Here is a 26261-nt window from a genome sequence, read left to right as displayed (position 1 = left end):
CTGCTGCTGCTGTCTGTCTGTGTTTCCCACTGCCAGGGTACACAGATGATTTACCTTCTGCTGCCACTCTGCCACCAGCTATTACGTCAAACAATAGCTGCTCGCCTACTCCTCCATTCCTCCTCCTGCTGCTGCTGTCTGTCTGTGTTTCCCACTGCCAGGGTACACAGAATTAACTTCTGCTACCACTCTGCCACCAGCTATTACGTCAAACAATAGCTATATTGGTTGCAAAACCAAAACCAAACAAACCATTAAAAAAAAAAAAAAGGTTTAATTTTTCTGAGGTGCCCGGGTTGAAAACTGTGTTGTCCCAGTTGTGTATTGGACACAATGTGGGCTGCACGACCGCTGTCTGGGACCTCCTGTTGTGTTTATTTACAGCCCTGGTATCACCGCTAGGTACCAGGGCTATTATGTCACGGCGAGCTGCCTGCCTCATTGACTGCCTGCTGCCACACACTCATCCTCCTCCTCCTGCTGCTGAATTTACCTCCTGCTGTCTTTGTGTTTCCACTGCCAGGGAGCACATACAATGGCGCTTCCAACATGCGTGCGCCCACCAGCTATTTGTTACGCTCATCGCTCAAAAATAGCTGCATTTCTTTAAAAAAAAAATTGAAAAGAGAAATACGTGAAGAAGAAGAAGACGATATTGAAAAGGAAGGAGAAGATGAAGATGAAGAAGAAGAAGAAGATGAAGAAGAAGATGAAGAAGATGATGAAGAAGAAGATGAAAAAGAAGAAGAAGATGAAGAAGATGAAGAAGAAGAAGATGAAGAAGAAGAAGAAGATGAAGAAGAAGAAGAAGAAGATGAAGAAGAAGATGAAGATGAAGAAGATGAAGAAGATGATGAAGAAGATGAAGAAGATGAAGATGAAGAAGAAGAAGAAGAAGAAGAAGATGATGAAGAAGAAGAAGAAGAAGAAGAAGAAGAAGAAGAAGAAGAAGAAGAAGAAGAAGAAGAAGAAGAAGAAGAAGAAGAAGAAGAAGAAGAAGAAGAAGAAGAAGAAGAAGATGAAGAAGAAGATGAAGAAGAAGAAGAAGAAGAAGAAGAAGAAGAAGAAGACAATATAGAAGAAGAAGAAGAAGATATAGAAGAAGAAGATCGAGAAGAAGAAGAAGAAAGATAAAGAAGAAGAAGAACAAGTATATACAGTAACACTACTGAACAAAATTAAGGACACAACTTCTCTTTCCACATTTTTTTTTAAAGGAACATCCCCACATAATCACTTGCTGTTGTTACTTGGAAAAAAAGAGGTTTCTTGCATCATTCACCCTCAAAACAAGTGTTGGAAGCTATTTAAGGCCAATTCGAATAGTCAGCTCGAATAGTTAGCTCGAATACCGACTCGAATAGTGAGCTCGAAGTCCGAGGTCGAATCGAATAGTAAAAATTATTCGACTCGAATATTCGACTGACCTCGAATAATTTACTATTCGAATTCGACCAAACTCGAATTTTAAAAAGGGGTATTTGAGCATCACTAGGCGTAAGTATGCCGAAATGCGTCATGATGCAGCAAGCACTGTGAACGAGGACCTCACCATCCCACCCCGATTGTCTGAGTTCATCAGTTCAACCTCGACATCCCTGCTACTGGCCAAACCTATGGGATTTGGAGAGAGGAGAGGGAAGAAGGGATTCCTCACAGCCCTGGTGTCAGGTGATATGCTTTAATAAAGCATTTACATCTTGTAAGTGCAATTTTTTATCATTTTACCAGAAATAAAACGTTAATGCACCATAGAACACTCCTGTTTTATCTTGATTTTCAGTTTCACTTGTCCCACGAGTAGTGGAGCTTGCTAATTGGTGTCATTTATTGGAGCATTATCTCCTGGATCCTACGCTCGGTTGGAGCACTGTCATAACTTTTGGAAGTTCTAACGGAATAGGTGCTGGCTTACTGGAATAGGAAGAGCCAAGATTTTAACCCAGATCACCTATATCAGAGGCAGGGCTTAAAGAGAACCTGAAGTGGGCTGTTCTACGATATGCTGGGTCTGCATATAATGCCCCGCCTCTGTTGCTATACAGTGCCCCCCCAGGCCCCCTCTACGCTCATGCAGCGTGTCGCCAGCCAGCTGTTTACATGTGCCCTATCACTCTTGCCGCTCCCCCGCCTCCTCTATGTCGCCGCTCCCCCGCCCGCATCCCTTCCCTCCAATCAGCAGGGGAGGTAAGAGACGTGGGCAGGGAGTAGCGACATAGAGAAGGCGGGGGAGCGGCAAGAGTGATAGGGGCACATGTAAACAGCTGGCTGGTGACACACTGCATGTCGCTAGCACGGTGTTTCATTTATAGGTGACAGAGCAGAGCGCAGAGGGGACTGGGGGGGGGGGGGGGGGCACTGTATAGCAACAGAGGCGGGGCATCATATGCAGACCCAGCCTCTGTGTGCTAATAGGATTCGTAGAACCCACCTCGGGTTCTCTTTAATCATTACACTATCCACCCATGCAGCGATTCTATAATATGCTCTGTTTTGTACTGTTTTGTGGTATCGTATCTCGTGCCACACACACATTTCATCCTGTCCTGGCCATCTAGTATAAAAAGTAATTTAAATACAAGTTAAAATTACAGAAAGGAGTACTTTTGCAGGCCAAATTATCAAACAATATAATATTTTTTAACAGCTAACAGTAGTGGAAATCACAGTAAGCCTTCAAAAGGCAAAGCCCCTTTATCTGGCTGGGAATCAGGCATGCAAAGGGGTCTAATACCTTCAAAGATATCTTTATGGCTAACAATAGTTGTCCATTAAAGCTATTGCCCCCCGGCTACTTTTGAATTTTGACCTACAAAATATTAATCTTTGATCCACTTTCATGGCCACCCTTTAATTTGACCATACAAAGAGCAGCTTGTGACAGTCATAAATATGTATGGCCAGTTCACATAAATGTGTGATATATTTGTTAAAGGACACAGACTTGCATAAGCGCTAGCAATTACATTTCATAACTTTACTTAACATTCTTAAAGGAACATTCCATCATAGCTATAAGACAAACAAACATGGCCGCAGCCCCTTGGGTCACAAAGCTGCATCTCTGGCTCTGTGGGTCTCAACACAGAGCAGGGAGGGAGAGGCGTGCCAGAAGGGGCGGGACATGCAGAGCTGGCCAATTAGAGCTGAGGAAGGGACGTTAGTGCGCTTGCGCAAGTATGGCCGTGCCTGCATAGTAAGCTGCTAGTACATGAACCCGTGACCACGATCTTTCAGGGGTGCTTTCCTGCTTGGGCGGTGGTGGTAGCCTCAAGGAGGACGCAGGAAGCCTCTGGAGGATCCAGATTTCATATTTTCACAAAGATTTGAATGCATTTACAGTATATAGTACTGACACCTGACATTTTTCTGTAGTGCTTTCAGAATACCTCTGAAAACGGCCACGTATGTATTTTGCCAATGCCAGTACCTGATAAAGTGCTATAGCATCTGGTGCCCTAAATAGCATATATCCACTAATTGGCATTACGTGAATAATGGTGCCCAATTGAACAGATTCACTACTTCGGTCTATGGTTGCCTTGATACATGTTATACTACTAGAGTGCATAGCAGCGGCTGGATAGTGTACTGGTGCACAGGAGACCAGGGTTTGAATCTTGGCTCTTCCTGTTCAGTAAGCCAGCACCTTTTTAGTAAGGAGACCTTGGGCAAGACTTCCTAACACTGCTACTGCCTACTGAGCGCACCCTAGTGGCTGCAGCTCTGGCTCTTTGAGTCAACCAGAAAGCACAATATAAATGTTCTGTGTCTTGTCTTGTCTACTACTGGTCTGGTAGAAGCTAGGTTCTCTGTCTTGTCTTGTTTACTACTGGTAGCAGATCACATAAACAAATTAAACATTGAGCATCAAGTTCCATCTCTGCCCAGTTTCCCAGAAGATGTCATTTTTAGTGAGTGAGTGAGTGAGTGAGTCAGCATAATGGCATTTTAATTCTACAATAAAGTATAATGTTTCAGGTCTGAGGGCTACAGCTCTGGGCAGATTGAGATGGAAAATGCTACTGTATAAATCACAAAAAACACAAACTTGCAAAAGTTCAAGTGAAACTTCAGTTCCACCTGCTGAAACAGCTGGTCCTGGGCAGGGCCGGTTAAAGTCACAGTTGGGCCCTAGGGCAAAATTAGGCTGCGGGCCCCCCAACAGACACCCCCAACCAAAAAGTGTCATTAGAGGCCCTTTGTTGCAGCCAAACTTCCCTCCTGGGCCCCTGAGCTGGCTGCTGACCCTCCCACAATCACCTTCCAACTTAGCAGACTCTGCAAATTCCCTAGGGTGCAACAGTTAAGATGGGGGAGGGACAATTTAGGGGCCCCTAGAGGCCCTGGGGCAATTGCCCATTTTTTCCTATGGTAGCTCCGGCCCTGGTCCTGGGGTCAGTGCAGTTTTCACTGATGTTAAAGTGAATAGGTCTGGACATTATTATTATTATTATTATTATTGATTTATAAAGCGCCAACATATATGGCAAAACACATTGTTAAAGCAAAACTGAAGTGAACACCCCCCCCCCCCCTCAAAAAAAAAAGTGTAGTAAGGATAATGCATTGAAAAATAGCATCAAAGAAAATAGTCTCTTATTTTTATTTTCAGTTATATAACTTTATTTATAACATTGCATCATTTTGTCATATTTGCAGTTTACAAACCACACTCTGTATTTTAAACTATAAAACAGAGGCGAGCTAATGACCCATTGAACATTCATGCAGTAAAACCTTATCTCAACCTGTCTGTCACTGTTTCTTGCTTGTTTAAGTTCTTCAGAAAACAGGACTGTCTTCAACCTAAGTTAGGTTGAAGAGGTCAAAGAAGCTCTTTTGCCTAAGTAACAACTGAAGTTTCTTAACTCTTCCTGTACTGGAAACAATACGAGACTCCTATCTGTGCTACTAGTGTTCTATTTCTTAGCTGTACTACACATACAATTAATTATATCATAAGTTTATTTTCACTTCAGGTTTGCTTTAAGCATAGCAGGCAGTACCCTGGCTCTACATAACTGCTGGGAGAGTCTGTAAAATTGCCATGTTCTTCCTGCGCATGGCAACTCTAACGTTATGTAATGACTACACCCCTAACACCTAAAGCTAAGCACAGACTGGAGAAGATGGTCAAGCATGTCTATCTCCAGTATGTACAGAGATCCCCGTATAGACATGCACTGTTCTGGCAGCATTTATAAAAAGGGGAGAAAAAAGACAAAGAGGAACAGGAGGGATATTACTATGGGAGAATAAGATAGTTTTCAGTCAAAAAGGTCCAACATGGCTGATTAAGAAAAAGACAACAGACCATCTATATCTGCACACAGCTTAACAGAATGGACTGTCAGTATATCCACACTGAAACAATAAGGTGAGGCAAACATGGCCGGATTTGAGGCAAGGCCACAAAGGCCATGGCCTAGGGCACCAGGAAGCATGGGGCAGGCAGCGGGCTTGGCTCACTAAGGCAGTTAAACTGCCAAACATGTAAACCGCAGCAGTCACAAACCCAGTCTGAGGTCGCCCTGCTTCCACAGGAATGAGCAGTGTAACTCTGGTCCTGTGCCCCCCCCCCCCTTCCTCTGCTTGGTTTCCCCCAAGTGCAACACAGAATAGGGGGAGCACAGGACCAGGCAAGTACACAGGATGAGGGGAGCACAAGATGAAAGCACAGGTTCACAGGACGGGGTGGTTGGGGGAGGGGAGAGGGGTTGGTGACAGTGGGCCTTGGGCGGTAAAAATGTCCAAATCCAGGCCTGCAGGCAAGTGTGGACAGAGTTCTGAGGCCTGGAACCCACCACAAAACGCTATCGCTAATTGCAATCGTTAGCGTTTTGTATGAACGATTTCGGTAACGATTTTTAAAAGTGTACTCAATTTATCAGCGGTTGTGTAGCGATTAGCGTTTTTAATTCTGATTGGTCCTTTCAATTAATTTTAATTTTGTTACAGTGTGCAGTAATGTAAAAACGCTTGCAAAATCGCTGTGTAGGATTTGACGAGCGATTATGCCAGTGTTTATATACTTTACATTGCAGAAACGCTAACGCTCAAAAATGCTGCATGTCCTGAGTTTTGCGATTTTGGTTATTGCAACCGCTCCAGTGGAATTTGGCCCATCCATTAACATTAGCTGAGCGTTTAGGGAAATCGCTAGCGGTTTGAATTGCTCCCTAAATGCTCACAAAATCGCTCTAGTGGGTTCCAGCCCTGAGTTCAGATTGCTTACTGACTTCAACCTGAGCTTAGGCTGAACAAAGACCTCCACCTGCAGTAACCCCACATTGAAAAATATTGTTGCAATGACAGCGGAACTAAAATCAGTGGTCCGTCTACATAAATTCTAAGTGTATATAAGGAAGCAAAATGAATAACCTTTGTAACAAGCAGCAGCTCGCATCCCTCCCTTATTTTACCTGTTAAATGAGCAATTAGTCATAGTCTTCTTACCCGTATGTAAATGATACTTGAACCACCCTAAATATCCAGTTTGGCAAGATTTATCTGGCTTTATTGTTTAAACAGAAGCAGCATTGCTTATATGGCTGTGTGAATATATATTCATTTGATTATAACTACTGAGCAAAAGGATGAGTACTGACAGTATCAAGTTAAAACCTTTGTGAAAATATGCACATTTAAACAAAGCAAAAGTGTTTATCTTCACTGATCACAAGCAGGGCTGGATTACCCACAAGGCAACTGGTACAGCTACCTTGGGCCTTGCAGGACCAGCCGGTGACAAGGAGGCCCGTTGCAACCCTCATAGACGGGATCAGTGAATAATGGCGCACAGCGCCTATGCATAAAAATGGCGCCGCATTAAAAAGATACGCTTATCGCTATTTATCGTTAGTACTGCATAATAATGGCGCACAGGGAAAAAAGAAGAAAAACGGCACACACTAACGTTATTTATCAACAGTGGCACACACTAACGTTATTTATCAATAGTGGCACACACTAACGTTATTTATCAATAGTGGCACACACGTTATTTATCAATGGCGCCCTACATAAGCCAAACTGCAGACGTTATTTAACTGCAAAACGGTGAATGGATTTAATGTAACACTGTCAAGGTTAGGGTTAGGCACCACCAGGGAGGTCTTAGGGTTAGGAACCACCAGGGGGGGTCTTAGTGTTAGGCACCACCAGGGAGGGTCTTAGGGTTAGGCACCAACAGGGGGGTCTTAGGGTTAGGCACCACTGGGGAGGTCTTAGGGTTAGGCACCACCAAGGGGAGTCTTAGGCTTAGGCACCACCAGGGGTCTAGGGGTTAGGAATAGGTACAGGGAGGGTTCTGTGTGAGAGTTGGGTTAGGTATAGTTACAGTACAATATACACCACCAGATGGTCTTAGGGTTAGGAACCACAAGGGGGGGTCTTAGGGTTAGGCACCACCTGGGGGGTGGTTAGGGTTAGGCACCACCGGGGGGGTTTAGTGGTAAGGGATAGGTACAGAGAGGGTTCTGTGTGTTAACGCTAAATAACGATAAGGCTTTAATGCTAAATAACAATAAGGCTTTAACGTTAAATAGCGACAAGCGGCAAACGGATTAGCGGCAACACTATGCGCTATTATTCACAGGCACCATTTTCAGATGGATGCCTCATAGACACCTGTGGCATGCAGGGGCGTAACTAGAAATCACCAAGCCCCCTTGCAAAACTTTGGATGCCCCCTCATTTTCGGCACAGGTAAACTGAGAACCAATGGTATTCAACTGGCTAGTGCGCAGTAGAATGTGTTTTCCCCATGCAGATAAAAACAGACAGCAGTGAAACACTTGTAGCATTTTCTCTATCAATTACATTAGCTTCTGTGATAAAACGTGCATGCTTTAACACATACAGACACACATGGTGTGCAGAAAACGCATACAGAAAACCGATAGACTAGTGTGCTCCCAGCCTCAGCTTATTACACTCAGTCTGACCTCCTCTGATGGAGCAGAACTTGCTCTGCAGACTTCTCCAGCATCTCTACAGTACAGAGCACTTAGGGAGGGGTACAGAGGTTGGGGGCCGGGCGCTGTAGTATAAAAGAGCCTGCTGCACACTGAATAGAGACTGTTTAGGGCTTTTTCACACCAGAGCCCTCTTTTGGCGTTTTAACGCAAAGTCTATACTTTGCGTTAACCAAGGTAAATGGAAAGTCCATAGACTTTCCTTTTACCTTTCACACCCGACGCTGCGTTTCGATGCGTTGCGGTACGACGCATCCCGGCGCATTTTATCGTCGGGAATCAGCGCTTCCCCTTCTGGTAAATTAACTACTACCGCCGCTACTCAGCGTCGCACCGCAGATTCCGACGACACACCGCAACGCCTGCAGGAGCCGTTCTCCTGCACGTTTTGAGTGTGTAACCGGCCTTACAAATCTTTGTCTGCGAAACTTTGTATGATACCTTCTCAGTGGCTGAGAAGAAGCAGTCATTAGAACAATTGTGCAGAGAGCAGAAAGCTTTTTTCTCCTTTCCCTTAGTTGTCAGTCTCTCAGGGCAGGGAAAAGAAACCCTTGCAGGGTCTATTGTTATTCCCCTGGTGGCATACCTCCTGAACTAAAGAGTGGTGAGCAAAGTGGAGCATCTACCTAATTCTGAAGAGGCATCTCTGGCTACTAATACTGGGGAGCAGCTTTGGCTTTTGGATACCAAATACTGGGGGGCTACCTAAACTCGGGGGCTACCTCTTGCCACCAATACTGGGCGATATCCACCTCTGGCTATTAAACACAAAGGCTTCAATTCATCAAAGGGTGTTCGATAACAAAACCCCAGTCCTTAAAATACCGCATTCGGTATTTTACACTTCACTGTGCTAATTCATCAATATTTTCCCATGTGTGGTAGAGGTTCGTTAAGTTACCGAACTACTAGGCTTCAATTCATCAAAGGCTGTTTGATAACTGCAGAGTGGTGCAGAGCAGCTTGGAATGTCCCTGTGTTGTTACAAGCTGATAACAATAGAAGGCATCCAGACATCCCTTTGTGATGTAAAGGTGTTATAGTTACTGTTATTTATACTGCCTCTGCTGCTCTGAATCTGTCGATCAGTCTTTCTTAACATTTTATTTATTTGCCACAACGTAGATGAACTTCCTGGAGACATTACAAATGCCATGCTTGGTGATTTCACCACCAGCATCTTTGCATTATCAAACAGGGCCTGAAAGGGTTACACCACCGAAGGGAATCTGGGGATATATTTTGACCCGTTCTCTCTGCTCACTGCTTGGGGGGTCTGAAAAGCTTGTGTGGAGAAGCCTGTGTGACCTATCAGCGGCACTTGCAGGAGAACAGGGGCTGTTTCTATTGGCTGCCTGCTCCTGCTAATCATGAAAACATTCACACAGAAGGCTTTCGAAGCCTGTAACGACAGGGGAGAGCTTGAGATAAACACCGAATGTGTTAGCGAATGTGGGAACCTTGATGAATTAACATTTGTTGAGCACATGTCGGTAATTTATCTCATTGCTGTGTCATTTCAGCTTCTCATTCGGTAACAGCTTTGATGAATTAACATTTTCTAAAGTGCTTCGTTAAGTCAGCTGTTTTCAGCATTACCGAATGCGGTAATGCTTGATGAATTGAAGCCAAAGACTACCTAATACTACTGTTTGGTTCAGGGGGATGGCGCAAAGGCTATATTTTCTTTTTTTGTGGTGTTGGTGGTGGTGGGGGGGGGGGGGCCTTACCAAAATGTTTCTATGGGGCCACCTCAATTCTAGCTACGCCCCTACAGGCGGGTGACACAAATTTAGCAGAAACTGTGTGTTAATACGACCGACCCAATTTCCAGTAAAATCAAAGTGACATGCATTGAAGTCAGTATACAAAACCAAACTGTGGTGAAGCAAAATTCTCTAGTATTGGTCATCTCTACCTTACTTTTTAAGTGAAATTATTTAGCAGATGTACTTCATTATTGTATTGAATACATCACTCCACACTGCATGCATGCATGCTTGCCCTGAAAATTGATGTACAAAGTAAAGAAGTGTAAGATACTGTGTCTGACCTACAAATCTGTCCACAAAACCTGTCCAACCTACATTTCCAATCTTACTCAGGAGATACACACCTAGTCGCTCACTCCGCTTCTCCAATGAACTTCGCCTGACCGCCCCCCGGCCTCACCCAGTCCCATGCATGACTCCAGGACTTCTCAAGATCTGCTCCAACACTATGGAACTCCCTACCGCCACCCATTAGGGCAGCCCCCTCCTTCAACATTTTCAAGAAGGCCCTCAACCCCCCCCCCCCCCCAAGTGCTCTAAACCCGCAGCTGAACTCTGGTCCCCTACCTTTCGTGTCCCTACCTCTCCCTCTAGATTGTAAGCCTTTGGGCAGGGTCCTCCTCCTTTTGTGTCCTACCTGATCATGCACCTCCATTACTGTGCACCCATGCTATGCATCTGAGTGAACCTAACTTGCCTAATCTCCATGCTCCATCCAGTGACTGACTAAGCATTACCTTGCACTCATACTGTGCTGTGTGATCTGGTCTTTCTTGTATTCCTGTATTGTCATATTGCTGTAAGTCACCCCTAAATATTGTCTGTAACCTAAACTAATGTACAGTGCTGCGTAATATGTTGGCGCTTTATAAATACAATAAATAAATAATAATAAATAAATAATTTCTCCTACCAGGCTATCTCTGGCCAGTCAGGATGCCACCTGGTGGTGACTGAGCACACTGCATGACAAAACTGGGTGCAGTATGCTTCTGTATTTAAAGTGGACCTGAACTCTTGCACAGGACAGAAGGAAAACATAGAGAAATGCACCCTGTATGTATTTAGATACTTTAGCCTGTCTAATTCCCCCTCATCTGTGTTTAATCACAAGCTGTAGTTTGATCCCTCAGCCGCGTCATCTGGCAGCCTCGGCAGAGAGGCTAATTTGAAAGCACAGGATGGTAACAATATGTCTACTTCCATGAAAGCAGGAAGTAGATACTCTGCAGATTTATTGCAGGATTTGTATCAGCTGTAACAAAGAAATGTTAGTCTTTAAAGGTTATTATGCTGTTGCATATCTTTTAGAGCAGAGAGGAGGTTCTGAGTTCAGGTCCGCTTTAAATATAATTTCATTTATATTTGAATACTTTATCATTTATGTTTGAGAAATACGTAATTTGTGTTTAAATCCTACTTGAATACAGCCAGCCAGCCAGCCAATGAATGCGCTACAGTCAGTGAAGAACTTTAACAACACAAACCTATTTATGTAAGGCAAGCTTAAAATATGCTAAATAACATATGCCTATAAATGTAAATGCCTCTTGTTATACCCTTATTTTGAAAGCAGCAGCTTTGTGAACATTGGAAACATCTATAACCAGGTGTTTTACAGGTCTTCCAATGAGAGCTGTAATACACATTTCTTTAAACAGTCGCATTGTTTCCATAATCTGGCTCTACAGGTTACTGCTGCTTAGTAACTGCTTTGAGCCTTCAGGTCAAAATACATAAATCTTTAGCAATAAAAAGGGCTTATGTTTTAAAAACAACTGGATGAACCAGCTACATCCATCATTTGTACATATAGCTGTGTCTGGGAATTTGGAGTTAATATTCTTCAATTATCTCAAGTAACCTTTAGGTTTGTCTTGCATATCTTATTGTGCCTTTTTAATGTGTCTATTTTATTTTCATGCAGATTTGGGCCTTGATTCACTAACTGGCGCTAAGCCGTTTAGTGTGCCTTATCACTTAGTGGGCGCAAACTACGGCACTAAGTAGTTTGCCTCCACACATCAGTCTTAGTACCGCTCACTGCGCACACAGCGCGGGTGCGCCTATATCAATGCACGGTGCGACGATAATGTTGCACCCGCTGCCCCTTAAACATCGCACCTGGTACGACGATAACGCAGCACCCGCAGCCCATTGATAACGGTGCCCCTGAAACGGCGCATTAATGTGCCGCTTTGGGGGCACCCGATGCGCTGTTATCGTCGCACCGGGTGCGACGCTTAAGGGGCAGCGGGTGCAACATTATCGTCGCACCGTGCACTAATATAGGCACACCTGCGATGTGCGCGCAGTGAGCGGGGCTGCGCATGAAGTAGCTTTGCACGCACTAGGGGTAAAAAACGGCTTTTTACACCGGCGCTAACACTTAGCGCCGGTTAGTGAATCAAGCCCAAGATATGCTAAATGAACAGTAAAGTCACCTTTGCCACTGAGGAACTGCTGACTAAGTTTCCACTTGTGCGGTGGGAATCGCCGCGGAAATTTTTTTGCATGCAGATGCGAATTTCGCATGCGGTTGTATGTGAATTCTCATGCGAATTCGCATACGATTTTGCATGGATGACAATGTATGCAAATTTAACCATGGCAGTGCCTGTGTGCTTTTCCATTGTTTCTATATGAAATCGTATGCAAATTTGCATAAAAATTTGCATACCAAAACCGCATACGAATTTCCTATTAAATACATTGTATGCGAATCGCATCGCGTTATGCGGTATGCAAATTCTGATGGCTCTGCCGTGCAGATTTTTTCTGCACAGAAAAACTGCTCAGAAATCCTGACAAGTGGAAACAGTCCCATCCACTTGTATTGTCTATGCGAATCTGCATGCAGGAAACGCATGCAGATTCACTCTAGTGGAAACGGGCCCTAAAAAAAAATCACACAAAACTGATTTATCAGGATCACAGCAAAGACAACTGGGAGGAGCTACCCAGAGCGACCAATCAGATTCAGCTGTTAAATGTAAGCGATTTGGAACGGCCACCCTGAGCAACTTCTCTACCTTTGCCCTCTTACGGTACAAACACACATGCGTGCATATCACAATGTCGCCAGGCAGGGTAAGCCGGATAACGGCTCACCCTACTGCCACTGAAATTATCAGCAGCGTTAAATTCTATTCCCCCTTGGGGGAGACACGTAATTAGGAGTCTGGTATTGCAGGCACCCGAATTACCAGCATGTGCCGTGGACTATAGCATTGCAGCTATAGTCACGACACTACCAGCGTTATGCCGAGATGAGCTGTTTCATACACATCTAATTTACATTGGCTAAGGACTGATACAATCTGTGTTAAAAATTAACCTGCCAGTCAGAAACATAAGGGTCTCATTTACTATCTCTATTTATGACCATACTGATTAAAGTAATGGATTTGTAATGCTCTGATTTGCTGTGATAACTTCCTGTTTCAGCCAACACAGGAAACAGGAACAAGTATGGATGTGAGCAACAAATTATTATTATCACTATGCTTAATCACGGCTGTACAGCACCTGTGTTGGTACTGTATGGCCACTTCTGTGCAGTAAGCCGAAGCCACTTGTTCATAGAAAGTCACATTCATTTATGTAGATATTATATTAATATATATTCAGCTAAATATACTTATATGCAGAAAATGGAAATAGGAATTTTAAGGTACACCAGCCTTCTGTTCTGAATAGCTACTGGGAACTTAAAGAGAATCTGTACTGTCCAATTTGTACAATAAAAAACATACCAATCGAGTCACTGTGATCTCCTGGATCCCTCTTTGCCGTTTCCGCCGCTCCCCGCCGGATCCTGGCTGTTAATCGCCAGTTTTAGGCAGTGTTTGCAAACAAAAAACATGGCTGCTAACCAGGAAGTGATGTTTGTGTGTGTATACATACACACACACACACACACACACACACATCCACTAATATGTGTGTATGTATATGTGTATATATATATACCGGTATAATGTTACAGTATACTACAAGTTTTTATAACATAGTGAATTATCTGCACTCTAGTCTGGGATTCTCACAGTTTCTCAGCATGTGACAGGCAGCTCCCTCCCCCCTCAGCCTCACAAACTGCATCACAGACAAGCTGAAACTGAGAGCAGAGACGCTGTCTGTGAGGAGTAAACAAAGCACACAGACCCTGCAGGGGGAGTGCATAACTTTTATTCATTACAACAGAGGCAGCCCATTCCTCCCTGGGTCGACAAAGCTTGACAAGGAAAAGAAGATTAGATATATTACAGAGACTGTGCAACTAGAAAAGGCTGCAGTAAGCCAGTCCACATTAGAACAGGTATAGGAACTTATAGGATAGAAGAAATAAGGCTGAAAATGTCATTACAGAGTATCTTTAAATGTGTGTGCACATGCATTTGCTCTAGGCTAGTGGCATGCTCTGTTGCTATGGAGGGAGTACCAGGGATGATAGCACAGTATAAGATGGAGTGGTACAGTGATGCTGAACCTGGAACATGGATGAGGATTTTTATCTCCAGAGGAATATAAAATACTGTTCTTGTAATAAAAAACATTTCAATAGCTGAAAAAAGTATGAGCTAAAATAAAAATGGGAAAATTGTATCCATGTGTGTTTTCAATGATTGACATGGCAATATGAATATATCATGTAACCATTATTCATACTCAGTTTTATAGACACTGATATCCTAACAGGCAAGTATTATAAGTCAATATAAATAAAACCATATCATTATGATGCTGCACACCCTGTATGGAATGTGGAACACCATTTATTTTATGTAGTATATCTATAATTGGGCCTGATGCAGTAAACTCAGGTAAAGTTGCTGTGTGCAGGGAGCGCACTGCAAATCTACCTTTACTACCAGTACAGGGCATTAAAACGATAATGCGTAAGTTGCTATTGGTAAATTTACATGTGTTACACCGTGTGTCACCAGGCAATGTGCAGGTTGACCCGGTAACGCGTGTGGCACTAATGTGTTAACTGCCGGTGCTCCCTCTGCGCTAGTAACTATCTCAGAATTTATTGCAACAGGCCCTTTGTTCTGTGTATATCACAGCATAGAGTGGGATCTCCCAATGTGGGAATAAATTAGAAAGTTCCATAGAGCTAGAGGACCCCATTATCAGTTCACCTAAATACTGCTATAGCTCCACTCCGAGAGCTGGGATTTAGACCAGCGTACAGCAGCCACATGACACCTGCTAATGATCCGGCACGCTGGACCCTTAGCAATGCCTGATGCCCGTTCACACTGTTCTCCCCGCCCACAAGGATCCACTCATTCTCCCTCTGCCTCCCCCTCCCAACATAGCAATAAACGCGTCACTAGTCTGGAGGCTGAGGACGTGTATGTACAGCGTCGCCGGCTTTACTCTGTCTCCCAAGGGATCGTGTACCGATGCCTGCTGGGTGGCAGAGGTCCCTCAAAGATCCCCTGTGTATGGGGCTTAACAAACATTGTATATGTTACGGCCAGAACCCGAAGTTTGGCCACTTCTAGTTCTGGCCGGCCACTTCGGGTTCTGGCCGGCCAATTCGCGAAGTGCCCGCTGCGCTGCGGCCAATGTTAGAAACGGATCGTTTACTCTGATATGAATGTATCTTCTGGCCGCAGCGCAGCGGCCAAACGTATTAATTTGTTGCAATTTTAAGCCGGCGGCAATGTAACCATTCAAGCCGCCGGCTTTTTCATCTGCCTCATCTCTCTCTCTCTCTCCTCTTATGGCCAGCCGGCGGGGGGGGGGGGGGGGGGGGGGACGACACGCGAGTCCCCCCGGGAGTCGTTCGTCGCAGCAGGGGCAGCAGAGCGGGGAGGCTGCAGACATTGCTTCTGCCAGCACCCGCTCTGCAAGAACGGCAGGCTTCCCTGCCGCGACGAACGACTCCGGAGGGACACGCGTGTCCCCGCCCGGCTGCCCATAAGAAAGAGAGGGAGAGAGATGAGGCAGATGAAAAAGCCGGCGGCTTGAATCGTTACATTGCCGCCGGCTTAAAATTGCAACAAATTAATACGTTTGGCCGCTGCGCTGCGGCCAGAAGATACATTCATATCAGAGTAAACGATCCTTTTCGAACATTGGCCGCAGCGCAGCGGGCACTTCGCGAATTGGCCGGCCAGAACCCGAAGTGGCCGGCCAGAACTAGAAGTGGCCAAACTTCGGGTTCTGGCCGTAACATATACATTAAATAAATGAGTAAAAATATTTTTGTTTGTGATAACTAGAGCAACTAAAATTGTAACTTGTCTGTAATTAATTAGATTCTGTGTAAGCCTGAAAATAGTAACATTAAAATCGTAAAAATAAAATCGTAAAATAGTAACTGGTGATTCATATAAAAGCCTGAACATTATAGCAAAAATGTATACAGCAGTAACACATTGGACCTCATTTATTAGTAACACATTGGACCTCATTTATTAGTAACACATTGGACCTCATTTATTAGTAACACATTGGACCTCATTTATGAAAGTGTCTTTAGCAAGAAGAACTAAACCCTTGTACACACGCTAGGCCAGGGCTTCCCAACCCTGTTCTCAAGGCCCACCAACAGTACTTGTTTTATAGAAAACCATAAACCTTCTCAGGTGAGGTCATTAGAGTCTCTGCAGTGCTGATTAACAACCTCTGTGGATTTCCACAAAACATGCACTGTTGGTGGTACTTGAGGACAGGGTCGGGAAGCCCTGCGCTAGGCGATTCTAAGCTGAGGTCGCTGGTTCAGGACCACCTCTAATGTGAGAATCTAGTGTGTGTACAGTGCCCCCCCCCCCCCCCCCATGCATTAGCAATACATCTTGCGGAAAATCACGGCCGAACACAGGCCGAAAGTATTGTTATCTCCACTCACCTAACTCTCTTCATCCTGCTTCATGCCATCTGCCCTCCTACACCTTCCATAGTAACAGAACATATTGCTATAGCCAACACTATTTATTTATTTTTTGTATTTATAAAGCGCCAACATATTACGCAGCGCTGGACAATAACACTAGCAACAAGTCTGTACAGCCTCAGGCCCTGAGTCCTGATGTCTGCAAATAACAGTCCGCCACTGCAATTCATCATAAAAGATACAGAGTCACAGCAAAATGCAGTAGAATAAAAATATAAATCTGATGTGTTGTTTTCTGCTGTTACTTTGTCATTTAAGAATTTCTGAACAGTGAGAACAGGTCCAGGCACTGCATTTCACTGGCAAATACCTCCCAGCACAGTGGAATAGATTAGCTTGTACACCTGAACAGGCTTGTTTGCTGTGTTCCACAAATGCAGCTTCTAAAAAGACAGGCAGTAAGTCAGAACCTATAAGACAATAACACACTTACTTTCACTAGAACACGTCTCAAAGGTCCAAATGCTTCCAATCAGAGACAGGAAGACAAGAACCACAAGCTTCTTCATGGTGGATGACAAGGCTGGACTGATGATGCTGTCCTCCAGGCTCTGAGCGATACTGAAAACCATTCATTATGAAGGGTGTGTTTTCATCTATGGTGATGTGTGAAGGCGGAGTACAAAACATGTAAAGTATTACGAAGAATTTCCTTATTGCCACAAATTGATGAATGTCTAGTTTAATCTGGTAGCAAAATATCCTCACCAGAATTTCAGGTTGTGCTGCACTTGGCAATCGAGTGTCCAATGGCCTCCTCTGACAGCTGCTCTGTGGGACTCCCATCACCCTGATGGTGACTTTGCAATAAGACATGAGCAAGCAGTGCTGTGTACTGTAGGCAGACAGGTGAACAAAACTTCCATTTACTCGCTAGCTGCACCACTACTGCACCAGCACTATATGCACTGAAATGTACTGCTGTATTATTTTAGTGAACATATTCAGCACATATGTAATCTGGCAGAGAACCAGCTCAGTAAATTACACGTCTGTAATATAACTTGTATGAATAGAGTATGGAGGAATTCCTCCCCAAGGTTATGTTTGGGTGAAGGCAGTAGATGGGCTCAGGGAATTGGTGTTCCTAGGGCATACATGATGAAATAAAGACACCTGGAAAAAAGGGCGCAGGGGATTGCCGCTAGTAGAATATTTGCTAAATTGGCGATATTCTACTACTGGATTGCAATAGTAAAATATCAGTAAATTTTACCGATATTTCACTATGGCGAAACTTAACCCTTCTTTCACACAGGACCCTCCCTCTACCGATTCCTAACCCTAAGACCTCCCCTGTGGTGCATAACCATGAGACCCGCTAGCGGTGCCTAAAACCTTAGACCCCCGTCTGGTGGTGCCTAAACCTAAGATCCCCCCCTTCCCGGTGGTATCTAATTCTATTACCGTAACACCACAACACCGCCTCCCCCCCCCCCCCTGTCGTGGTGCCTAACCCTATTTCTCCTCCTAAACCTTAACCCCCCCCCCCCCCAAAGCAAAGTCGCAATATGCAGCAAAGAAGTTGCACTTGAAGTTGCATTTGGGCACACACAGGCACCTGATTACAAGCACACCAAAGTTCCGCACCCGGTGTTAGCCAACAGAATTGCAGCGCCTCTGCAAATCTCCAGCACCCGCTATTCTCTCAGGTGCCATCGGGGGCAGAAATTTACTGTGCTTGCTGATAATCGGGTGCCTCCGTGTACCCAAATATATTTTCTTTGCCGTATCATAAAAGCTGGGATTTGTGGCAAAAATGGTAAACTTCAGCGTTTGCAGACTCCTATTAGCATCCACTGCCATGCGCCCAAATTTCCATTGTTTGCCACTAATCACAGCTTTAATAGGCACCTATGGTGGCGCTGTTTTTCCATAAGGGCTCCTGTGCCCTTTTTACCTGATTCGGTACCTAGGGCTGTAATCTGTGATATTGCTGGGTACAATTTCCACAACTTGCAGTGTGTCAGTGTGACTTTGACTATGAGCCAAATTTACTAAGTTTGCGTAGCGTGCATTACCCTAGCAATGCAAAGGTTACCCAGCTAACGTGGGATGTGCTAATTACACAACTTGCCCTTTGTAGTCTGCATGAGTATAGGTAAAATTGTTGTGTACTGCCTGCATGCATATGGCAATCTTACCCAAGTTTAGTGAATTTGCCCCTATTTACTGCAAGACTAGCATGCACTACTGTTTGGCAGTTTGCATGCGTAAATTACTTTGCAATCACTAGTTCGCACCCAGAATCCCATTCGTTGGTGAATACCACTTTTGGTCACATTCACCAGTAGTGAACCCATTACCCATAATGCCCAGCATGCACACTAGTGTCATCTACATCAGCTGATCCAAAGTGAATCGTTTGAAGAAATACGTTCACATTGGGATTTTTTCCCTGAAACTGTACCATACCATGTAGCAATGTTTGCATCCCAAAATATCCAGGGCACCCCTGGGCATAAACGAAAGAAGAAAAATAGGCCCTAACTGGCATACAAACAACCATATTAGATTTAATACATTAGTATATGTATTTGTTTCTGCAACAACCACTTTTAGAATCATATTTACATAGTTACATAGTTATTTTGGTTGAAAAAAGACATACGTCCATCGAGTTCAACCAGTACAAAGTACAACTCCAGCCCGTCCCCCACATACCCCTGTTGATCCAGAGGAAGGCGAAAAAACCCCCACAAGGCATGGTCCAATTAGCCCCAAAAGGGAAAAATTCCTTCCTGACTCCGGATGGCAATCAGATAAAATCCCTGGATCAACATCATTAGGCATAACCTAGTAATTGTAGCCATGGATGTCTTTCAACGCAAGGAAAGCATCTAAGCCCCCTTTAAATGCAGGTATAGAGTTTGCCATAACGACTTCCTGTGGCAATGCATTCCACATCTTAATCACTCTTACTGTAAAGAACCCTTTCCTAAATAAATGGCTAAAACGGTTTTCCTCCATGCGCAGATCATGTCCTCTAGTCCTTTGAGAAGGCCTAGGGACAAAAAGCTCATCCGCCAAGCTATTATATTGCCCTCTGATGTATTTATACATGTTAATTAGATCCCCTCTAAGGCGTCTTTTCTCTAGACTAAATAAACCCAGTTTATCTAACCTTTCTTGGTAAGCGAGACCTTCCATCCCACGTATCAATTTTGTAGCTCGTCTCTGCACCTGCTCTAAAACTGCAATATCTTTTTTGTACTGTGGTGCCCAGAACTGAATTCCATATTCCAGATGTGGCCTTACTAGAGAGTTAAACAGGGGCAATATTATGCTAGCATCTTGAGTTTTTATTTCCCTTTTAATGCATCCCAAAATTTTGTTCGCTTTAGCTGCAGCGGCTTGGTATTGAGTACGATTATTTAACTTGTTGTCGATGAGTACTCCTAAGTCCTTCTCCAAGTTTGATGTCCCCAACTGTATCCCATTTATTTTGTATGGTGCTAGACCATTGGTACGACCAAAATGCATGACTTTACATTTGTCAATATTGAACTTCATCTGCCATGTATGTGCCCATATAGCCATCCTATCCAGATCCTGTTGCAATATGACACTATCTTCCTGAGAGTTGATGATTCTGCACAATTTTGTATCATCTGAAAAAATAGCAACATTGCTCACTACTGCATCTACTAGGTCATTAATAAATAAATTGATGAGCACTGGACCCAGTACAGACCCCTGTGGGACCCCACTGCTAACAGTCTCCCATTTTGAGTACGATCCATGCATTGACCACAACTCTTTGTTTTCTGTCCATTAGCCAGTTCCCTATCCATGCACACAAACTCTTCCCCAGTCCTTGCATCCTCAACTTTTGCACCAGACTTCTGTGGGGAACAGTGTCGAAGGCCTTTGCAACGTCCAAGTATATCACATCTACAGCATTCCCAATATCCATATTAGCATTCACTACCTCATAAAAGCTTAGCATGTTAGTCAAACAGGACCTGTCTTTAGTAAACCCATGTTGATGCTGAGAAATAAGATTATTTTCTACTATGAAGTCATGTATAGTATCTCTTAGTAACCCCTCAAATAGTTTGCATACAACTGATGTTAAGCTTACAGGTCTATAATTTCCTGGATCAGATTTTTTGCCCTTCTTAAATAATGGGAAAACGTGGGCTGTACGCCAATCCACTGGGACTCTGCCAGTTGCAAGAGAGTCACAAAAGATAAGATAAAGGGGCTTAGCTATAACTGAACTTAATTCCCTTAGGACCCGAGGATGCATGCCATTCGGGCCAGGTGCCTTGTCTATTTTTAACCACTTGCCGACCGCACGCTTATACCGTGCGTCGGCAAAGTGGCAGCTGCAGGACCAGCGACGCAGTTCTGCGTCGCCGGCTGCAGGCTAATTAATAAGGAAGCAGCCGCTCGCACGAGCGGCTGCTTCCTGTCAATTCACGGCAGGGGGGCTCCGTGAATAGCCTGCGGGCCGCCGATCGCGGCTCGCAGGCTAAATGTAAACACAAGCGGAAATAATCTGCTTTGTTTACATTGTACGGCGCTGCTGCGCAGCAGCGCCGTGAGGCAGATCGGCGATCCCCGGCCAATCAGCGGCCGGGGATCGCCGCCATGTGACAGGGGACAGCCTGTCACTGGCTGCACAGGATGGATAGCGTCCTGTGCAGCCCGGATCACCAGGGGGGCCAGGTAGGAGAGGGGGGGGGGATTTCGCCGCGGAGGGGGGCTTTGAGGTACCCCCCCCCCCGCAACACCCGGCAGGCAGGAGCGATCAGACCCCCCCAGCACATCATCCCCCTAGTGGGGAAAAAAGGGGGGCGATCTGGTCGCTCTGCCTGCACCCTGATCTGTGCTGGGGGCTGCAGAGCCCACCCAGCACAGATCAGCTAAAACAGCGCTGGTTCTTAAGGGGGGGTAAAGGGTGGGTCCTCAAGTGGTTAATTTATTTAGTCTTGCCTTTACTTCTTCCTGCGTTAAGTATTTAATATTACAGTTAGAAGATTGAGACTCTTCTGCCTCTGTAATTTGCAACAGTGCTGTTTCCTTTGTGAAGACAGAAGCAAAGAAAGCATTTAATAACTCTGCCTTACCTTGGTCATCCACCATTGAGTTCCCACCCTCATCCTTTAGGAGTCCTATACAGTCAACCTTTCTTTTTTTAGAGTTGATGTACTTGTAAAACTTTTTTGGGTTAGATTTGATATCCCTAGCGATTTGATTTTCAGCTTCGATCTTTGCCAGCCTAATTTCTTTTTAAAAAATTTTATTGCACTCCTTATAATTGCTTAGTGCAGCCTTGGTCCCCTACTGTTTTAGGACCTTATAGGCATTCCTTTTCCTCTTCATTTTATCCCTAACCTTTCTATTCATCCATAGAGGCCTTTTTTTATTCCTAGGCATTTTGTTTCCATATGGGATATACATACTACAATATTGATTGAGAATAAGTTTAAAAGCTTGCCATTTCCCTTCAGTGTCCTCCCCTTGTAGTACATTATTCCAGTTCACCAAGCTTAGTGCCTGCCTAATTTGATTGAACTTTGCTTTTCTAAAATTCATAGTTTTAGTGGTCCCGCTGCCCCGTGGCCTATCAGTCACCAGATCAAACGTTATCATGTTGTGATCACTATTTCCCAAATGTTCTTGAACCTGCACATTTGATACATTATCTGGTCTATTAGAAATGATCAGATCCAGTAACGCATTCCCCCTAGTTGGTTCCGTTACCATTTGAGTCAAGTAATTGTCCTGTAGTGCTGCCAGAAATCTGCTGCTTTTACCAGAATGGGTAGCCTCAATACCCCAGTCAATGTCTGGAAAGTTGAAGTCGCCCATAATTATGACCTCATTTTTACTTGCAGCTTTTTCAATCTGCTGTAGTAATCGCAGTTCTGCAGCTTCATTAATATGAGGTGGTCTGTAGCATACCCCAATAAGCAATTGGCAACTTTTATTTCCACCATGAATATTTACCCAAACGGACTCCACATCTTCGCAATCTTCCTCCATCTCATCGCTGAGGACAGCTGTAAGAGAATTCTTAACAAAGAGACAAACCCCTCCACCTTTTTTCCCTGTTCTATCCCTCCTAAACACATTGTATCCTTTCAAATTAGCTATCCAGTCATGGCTTTCATCCATCCATGTCTCTGTTATTCCCACAATGTCATAGCCTTTGTCATTCAGAATTAACTCTAGTTCGTCTATTTTATTTGCAAGGCTCCGAGCATTGGTTACCACCATGCACTTTATATTTTTACCACCACATTTACCAATTTTGTTTACATGAAATGGGCTACTTGAAGTTTTACCAACCTCCTTAATCTTTACACATAATCATAATTATGGGCCCTGGATACATGAAGGACTTGCTGAAGCTGCACCACACCTCTCACAACCTCAGATCAGCAAGTTCTATAAACTTGGTCACTCCCAGAGTGCACCTCAAAAAATCTGGAGACAGAGCCTTCTGTCATGCTGCCACTACTCTTTGGAACTCCCTGCCACACCCAGCACCATCCCTGTAGCTATTTAAATCCAGACTGAAAAGCCACCTGTTTAGCCTGGCATTTCCGGACTTATAAAATTCTTCCTCTGTACCACGATGGTCTGAGCCATGCTTATGCGCTTTGAGTCCTACGGGAGAAAAGCGCTTTACAAATGTTATTTGTTGTTGTTGTTGTTATGCAGTCATGTCTTTGAAATAACATAACTAAGCAGATTTGTCATCCAAACAACATTTTGGCAATGTTCACAACAGAGACCAGTTAGGCAGCATGCCTTCCCCAAACATCCCCTAACAAAAACAACACAATTAGGCAGTGTACCCCCAAAACATCATAATTAGACATTGTGATGCAAAAAAACAAATAAATTACCAAGTGGCATGCCCCCTATCCAACATCCTACCATGTGGATGCTCTTATCACTTTCTGTAGCTTAACCATCCCCTCTAGTTGCCTGTTAGAACCACTTACTTTATTGAACTGCTGGGCAGTTTGAATCCTTTTTTCCAGAACAGCCATTAACAATGAACTTGCATGTTTCCACTGCGCATGCGTGAGTTCACAAACCACGAATGCACAGTAAAAGGAATTGTGTTTGTCTTCTTCAAATTTGAAGCTTTGCTCCAAAGTCTCCCGATCATAACCTGTATATGGACCACAGCAGTGGTTGTCTGACCACTGTGCTCCAAGCTGTGTTCAAGCTCTCTGATACCTCCTCCTTCAGCACCAGAAGGAGGAAATATTGGAATAGGGATGAACACGAATTTTGCATAATTGTAATTTTGCATCGTAATTTGCAATTGTCATAATGCGAAATGTCAGAAAAAAAACGTAAATAATTTAGTCCGTAATCAGGAACCATAATTTCACAATTATGTGTAATTTTGTGCTGATGTTAGTGGTTAGTAACAAAGCCCCCACACATGTTATCATCACCAAAATTGCTACATATGTCAAGTGGAATAGCGGGAACAAGTCAAAAATAATTTTTTCAAAAAGACCCTTTGAGAAAATCAATTTTGAAAACTCAAAGGAAAAATGTTTTTTAAACTTGGAAAAATGACATTTAAAAACCATGTCTCCTCAAATACTACAAGGTATTTTTGAAAGATATTTTTTTAATAACTCCCCCTTGATTAAAATTTAGCAATTTTGGTGATAATTGCATGTATGCTTTGCAATTCCATGCTAAAATAGCTGTGAAATTGCACAAAATTAAGTAAAATGAATCAACATTCCAATAGATTATGCAAAATCAAGTGAAATCATAAAATCGTTGAAATTGTAAACAGGTGTGGCCATAATTGCAAAATTTTACACAAAATTGTGCATAATTGTAATTAGCAGATTACAATCATCACTGTATTGAAGTGATGTGAAATGTGATGAGGAGCACAGCGGCCAGAGGCAGCAACAATGGTGAGTCATCAACACCCCCCAACGCTGTCTGCATGCAGGTTCTGATCCGAAGATTTGGGAACAAGGTTCGGAATTTGAAGAAGCCAAACACATCAACACTGTTTCGGGCTCTCATGCTGTAAAGTTCTGGTAAGATTGTTCCAAGTTGTGCATGTAAAATAATACAACATATGGGAACCATAACAGTAAAGGACACCCGGGGTGAAAATAAACTAATGAAATAAACAATTGTATATATCCTCTTTCTTCTAAAATGACTTTTTAAAATATCCCACAGTTTTATTTTATATTTAAATCTACTTTTTAAGTGTTTACTGTTTTATTGGTTTTGCTCAATGACACAATCATTGAAGTATGCCAGAGCTAAAATCCATGAACTATTGACCCTTTTTATCTCTTTCCTGCTCTCAGAAGCCATTTTCTGCTAGGAAAGTGTTTTATAGTTGTAATTTCTTATCAGTGAGGGTCACAGTGTAGTCTGACCCAGTCCTGACTCAGACAGGAACTGACATTTACATACCTGATGTTTAACTCTTTCAGGCAGAGAAAGAAAAAAAGGAACACAGCATAGTTATTTGTGTGCTTGGCACTGTACATACACATGTCTATCTCATCATGTCACATGTCACCTAGGGTGTCCTTTCACACAAAGTATTACTTCAATATTATACTAACTTTGTCATTTAAATACTTCAGTTGAACAAGACATAAAGTAAATAAGTCCATGTATCATTTGTTAGATCTTGAGAATATTGCTGGAGGAGAGTTTCATGTTACTGGAGTTGAGGTGGCAGGTGCAGCATACATTTATAGTTGTTCTGCTAGAGGTGGCTGTGTATTCATTCTGCCATTTTCCTATAGCATGTCAATACTCACTCTGCTCCCAGTAATTTCTCAGCAATGCTTGATAAGAGACAACTGCTGCTTTTTCAATCGACAGTGGTCAAGCCAATCTTCAATTGTCGCTTGCCTGCCAAACCCCTTCCTTCCCTTCTACGATCAAACTTTAAAGAGAACCCAAGGTGGATTTTCTAAATCTTAATAGGACATAGAGGCATGTTCTCTGGACAATGACATGCCTCTGTGTCCTTCTGGTGCTGACGCCAGTTCCCCCTGGGCTCTGCTTTCCCCTCTGAAAAATAACGCCAGGCTAGCAAGAATCTGCTTGTTCCTAGCCTTCTTTTTACCTTGTATTTGTCAATCACCCTGCGCCTCTTCTGCCACCTCCATTGCATGACCGGGTCGTAGCTTAGCTTCCAATTGGAGGAAGCTTACAGAGGTGGGGAGCGAGGGGACAGAGGCAGGAGCCATGCAATGGAGGAGGCAAGGGAGGCGCAGGGTGATTGACAAATACAAGGTAAAAAGAAGGCTAGCAACAAACAGATTGCTGCTAGCCTGGCGCTATTTTTCAGGGGGACAGCAGAGCCCAGTGGCACAGAGGCATGTCATTGTGCAGGGAACATGCCTCTGTGTCCAATTAAGATTTAGAAAATCTGCCTCGGGTTCTCTTTAACTGGCCATGAAAATTGTAACATTCTATAACAGCACAAATGTCTTTCAGCCAACTGTATTACTTAAATTTGAACTTGAAAGGATTTGTATTTTTTTTTTTTTTTATTTTTTTTTTTTTATCATACTTGTTTTTATTTTGAGAATAATAGGAAATAACAGGAACTGGTTTCACAGAGTT

General features: G+C 43.6%; 2 protein-coding genes across 2 annotated transcripts in view; one reads left to right on the top strand and one right to left on the bottom strand.

The window, feature by feature from the left end:
- The window catches only part of ENDOU (endonuclease, poly(U) specific), a 69020-nt gene extending 51772 nt beyond the window's left edge, over positions 1-17248 (bottom strand). The window contains exon 1 of the mRNA XM_068267301.1: positions 17095-17248. Within this exon, the coding sequence (XP_068123402.1) occupies positions 17095-17233 (139 nt within the window). The 5' untranslated portion in view covers positions 17234-17248. The remainder of the gene's footprint in view (positions 1-17094) is intronic.
- Positions 17083-26261, top strand: part of TESPA1 (thymocyte expressed, positive selection associated 1) — a 137972-nt gene continuing 128793 nt past the window's right edge. Inside the window, exon 1 of the mRNA XM_068267303.1 lies at positions 17083-17245. The gene's annotated coding sequence lies outside the window, so the exon portion shown is untranslated. The remainder of the gene's footprint in view (positions 17246-26261) is intronic.

Source organism: Hyperolius riggenbachi, chromosome 2, assembly GCF_040937935.1.
Source record: "Hyperolius riggenbachi isolate aHypRig1 chromosome 2, aHypRig1.pri, whole genome shotgun sequence".
Classification (NCBI taxonomy): Eukaryota; Metazoa; Chordata; class Amphibia; order Anura; family Hyperoliidae; genus Hyperolius; species Hyperolius riggenbachi.
This window is presented reverse-complemented; position numbering and strand designations above follow the sequence as displayed.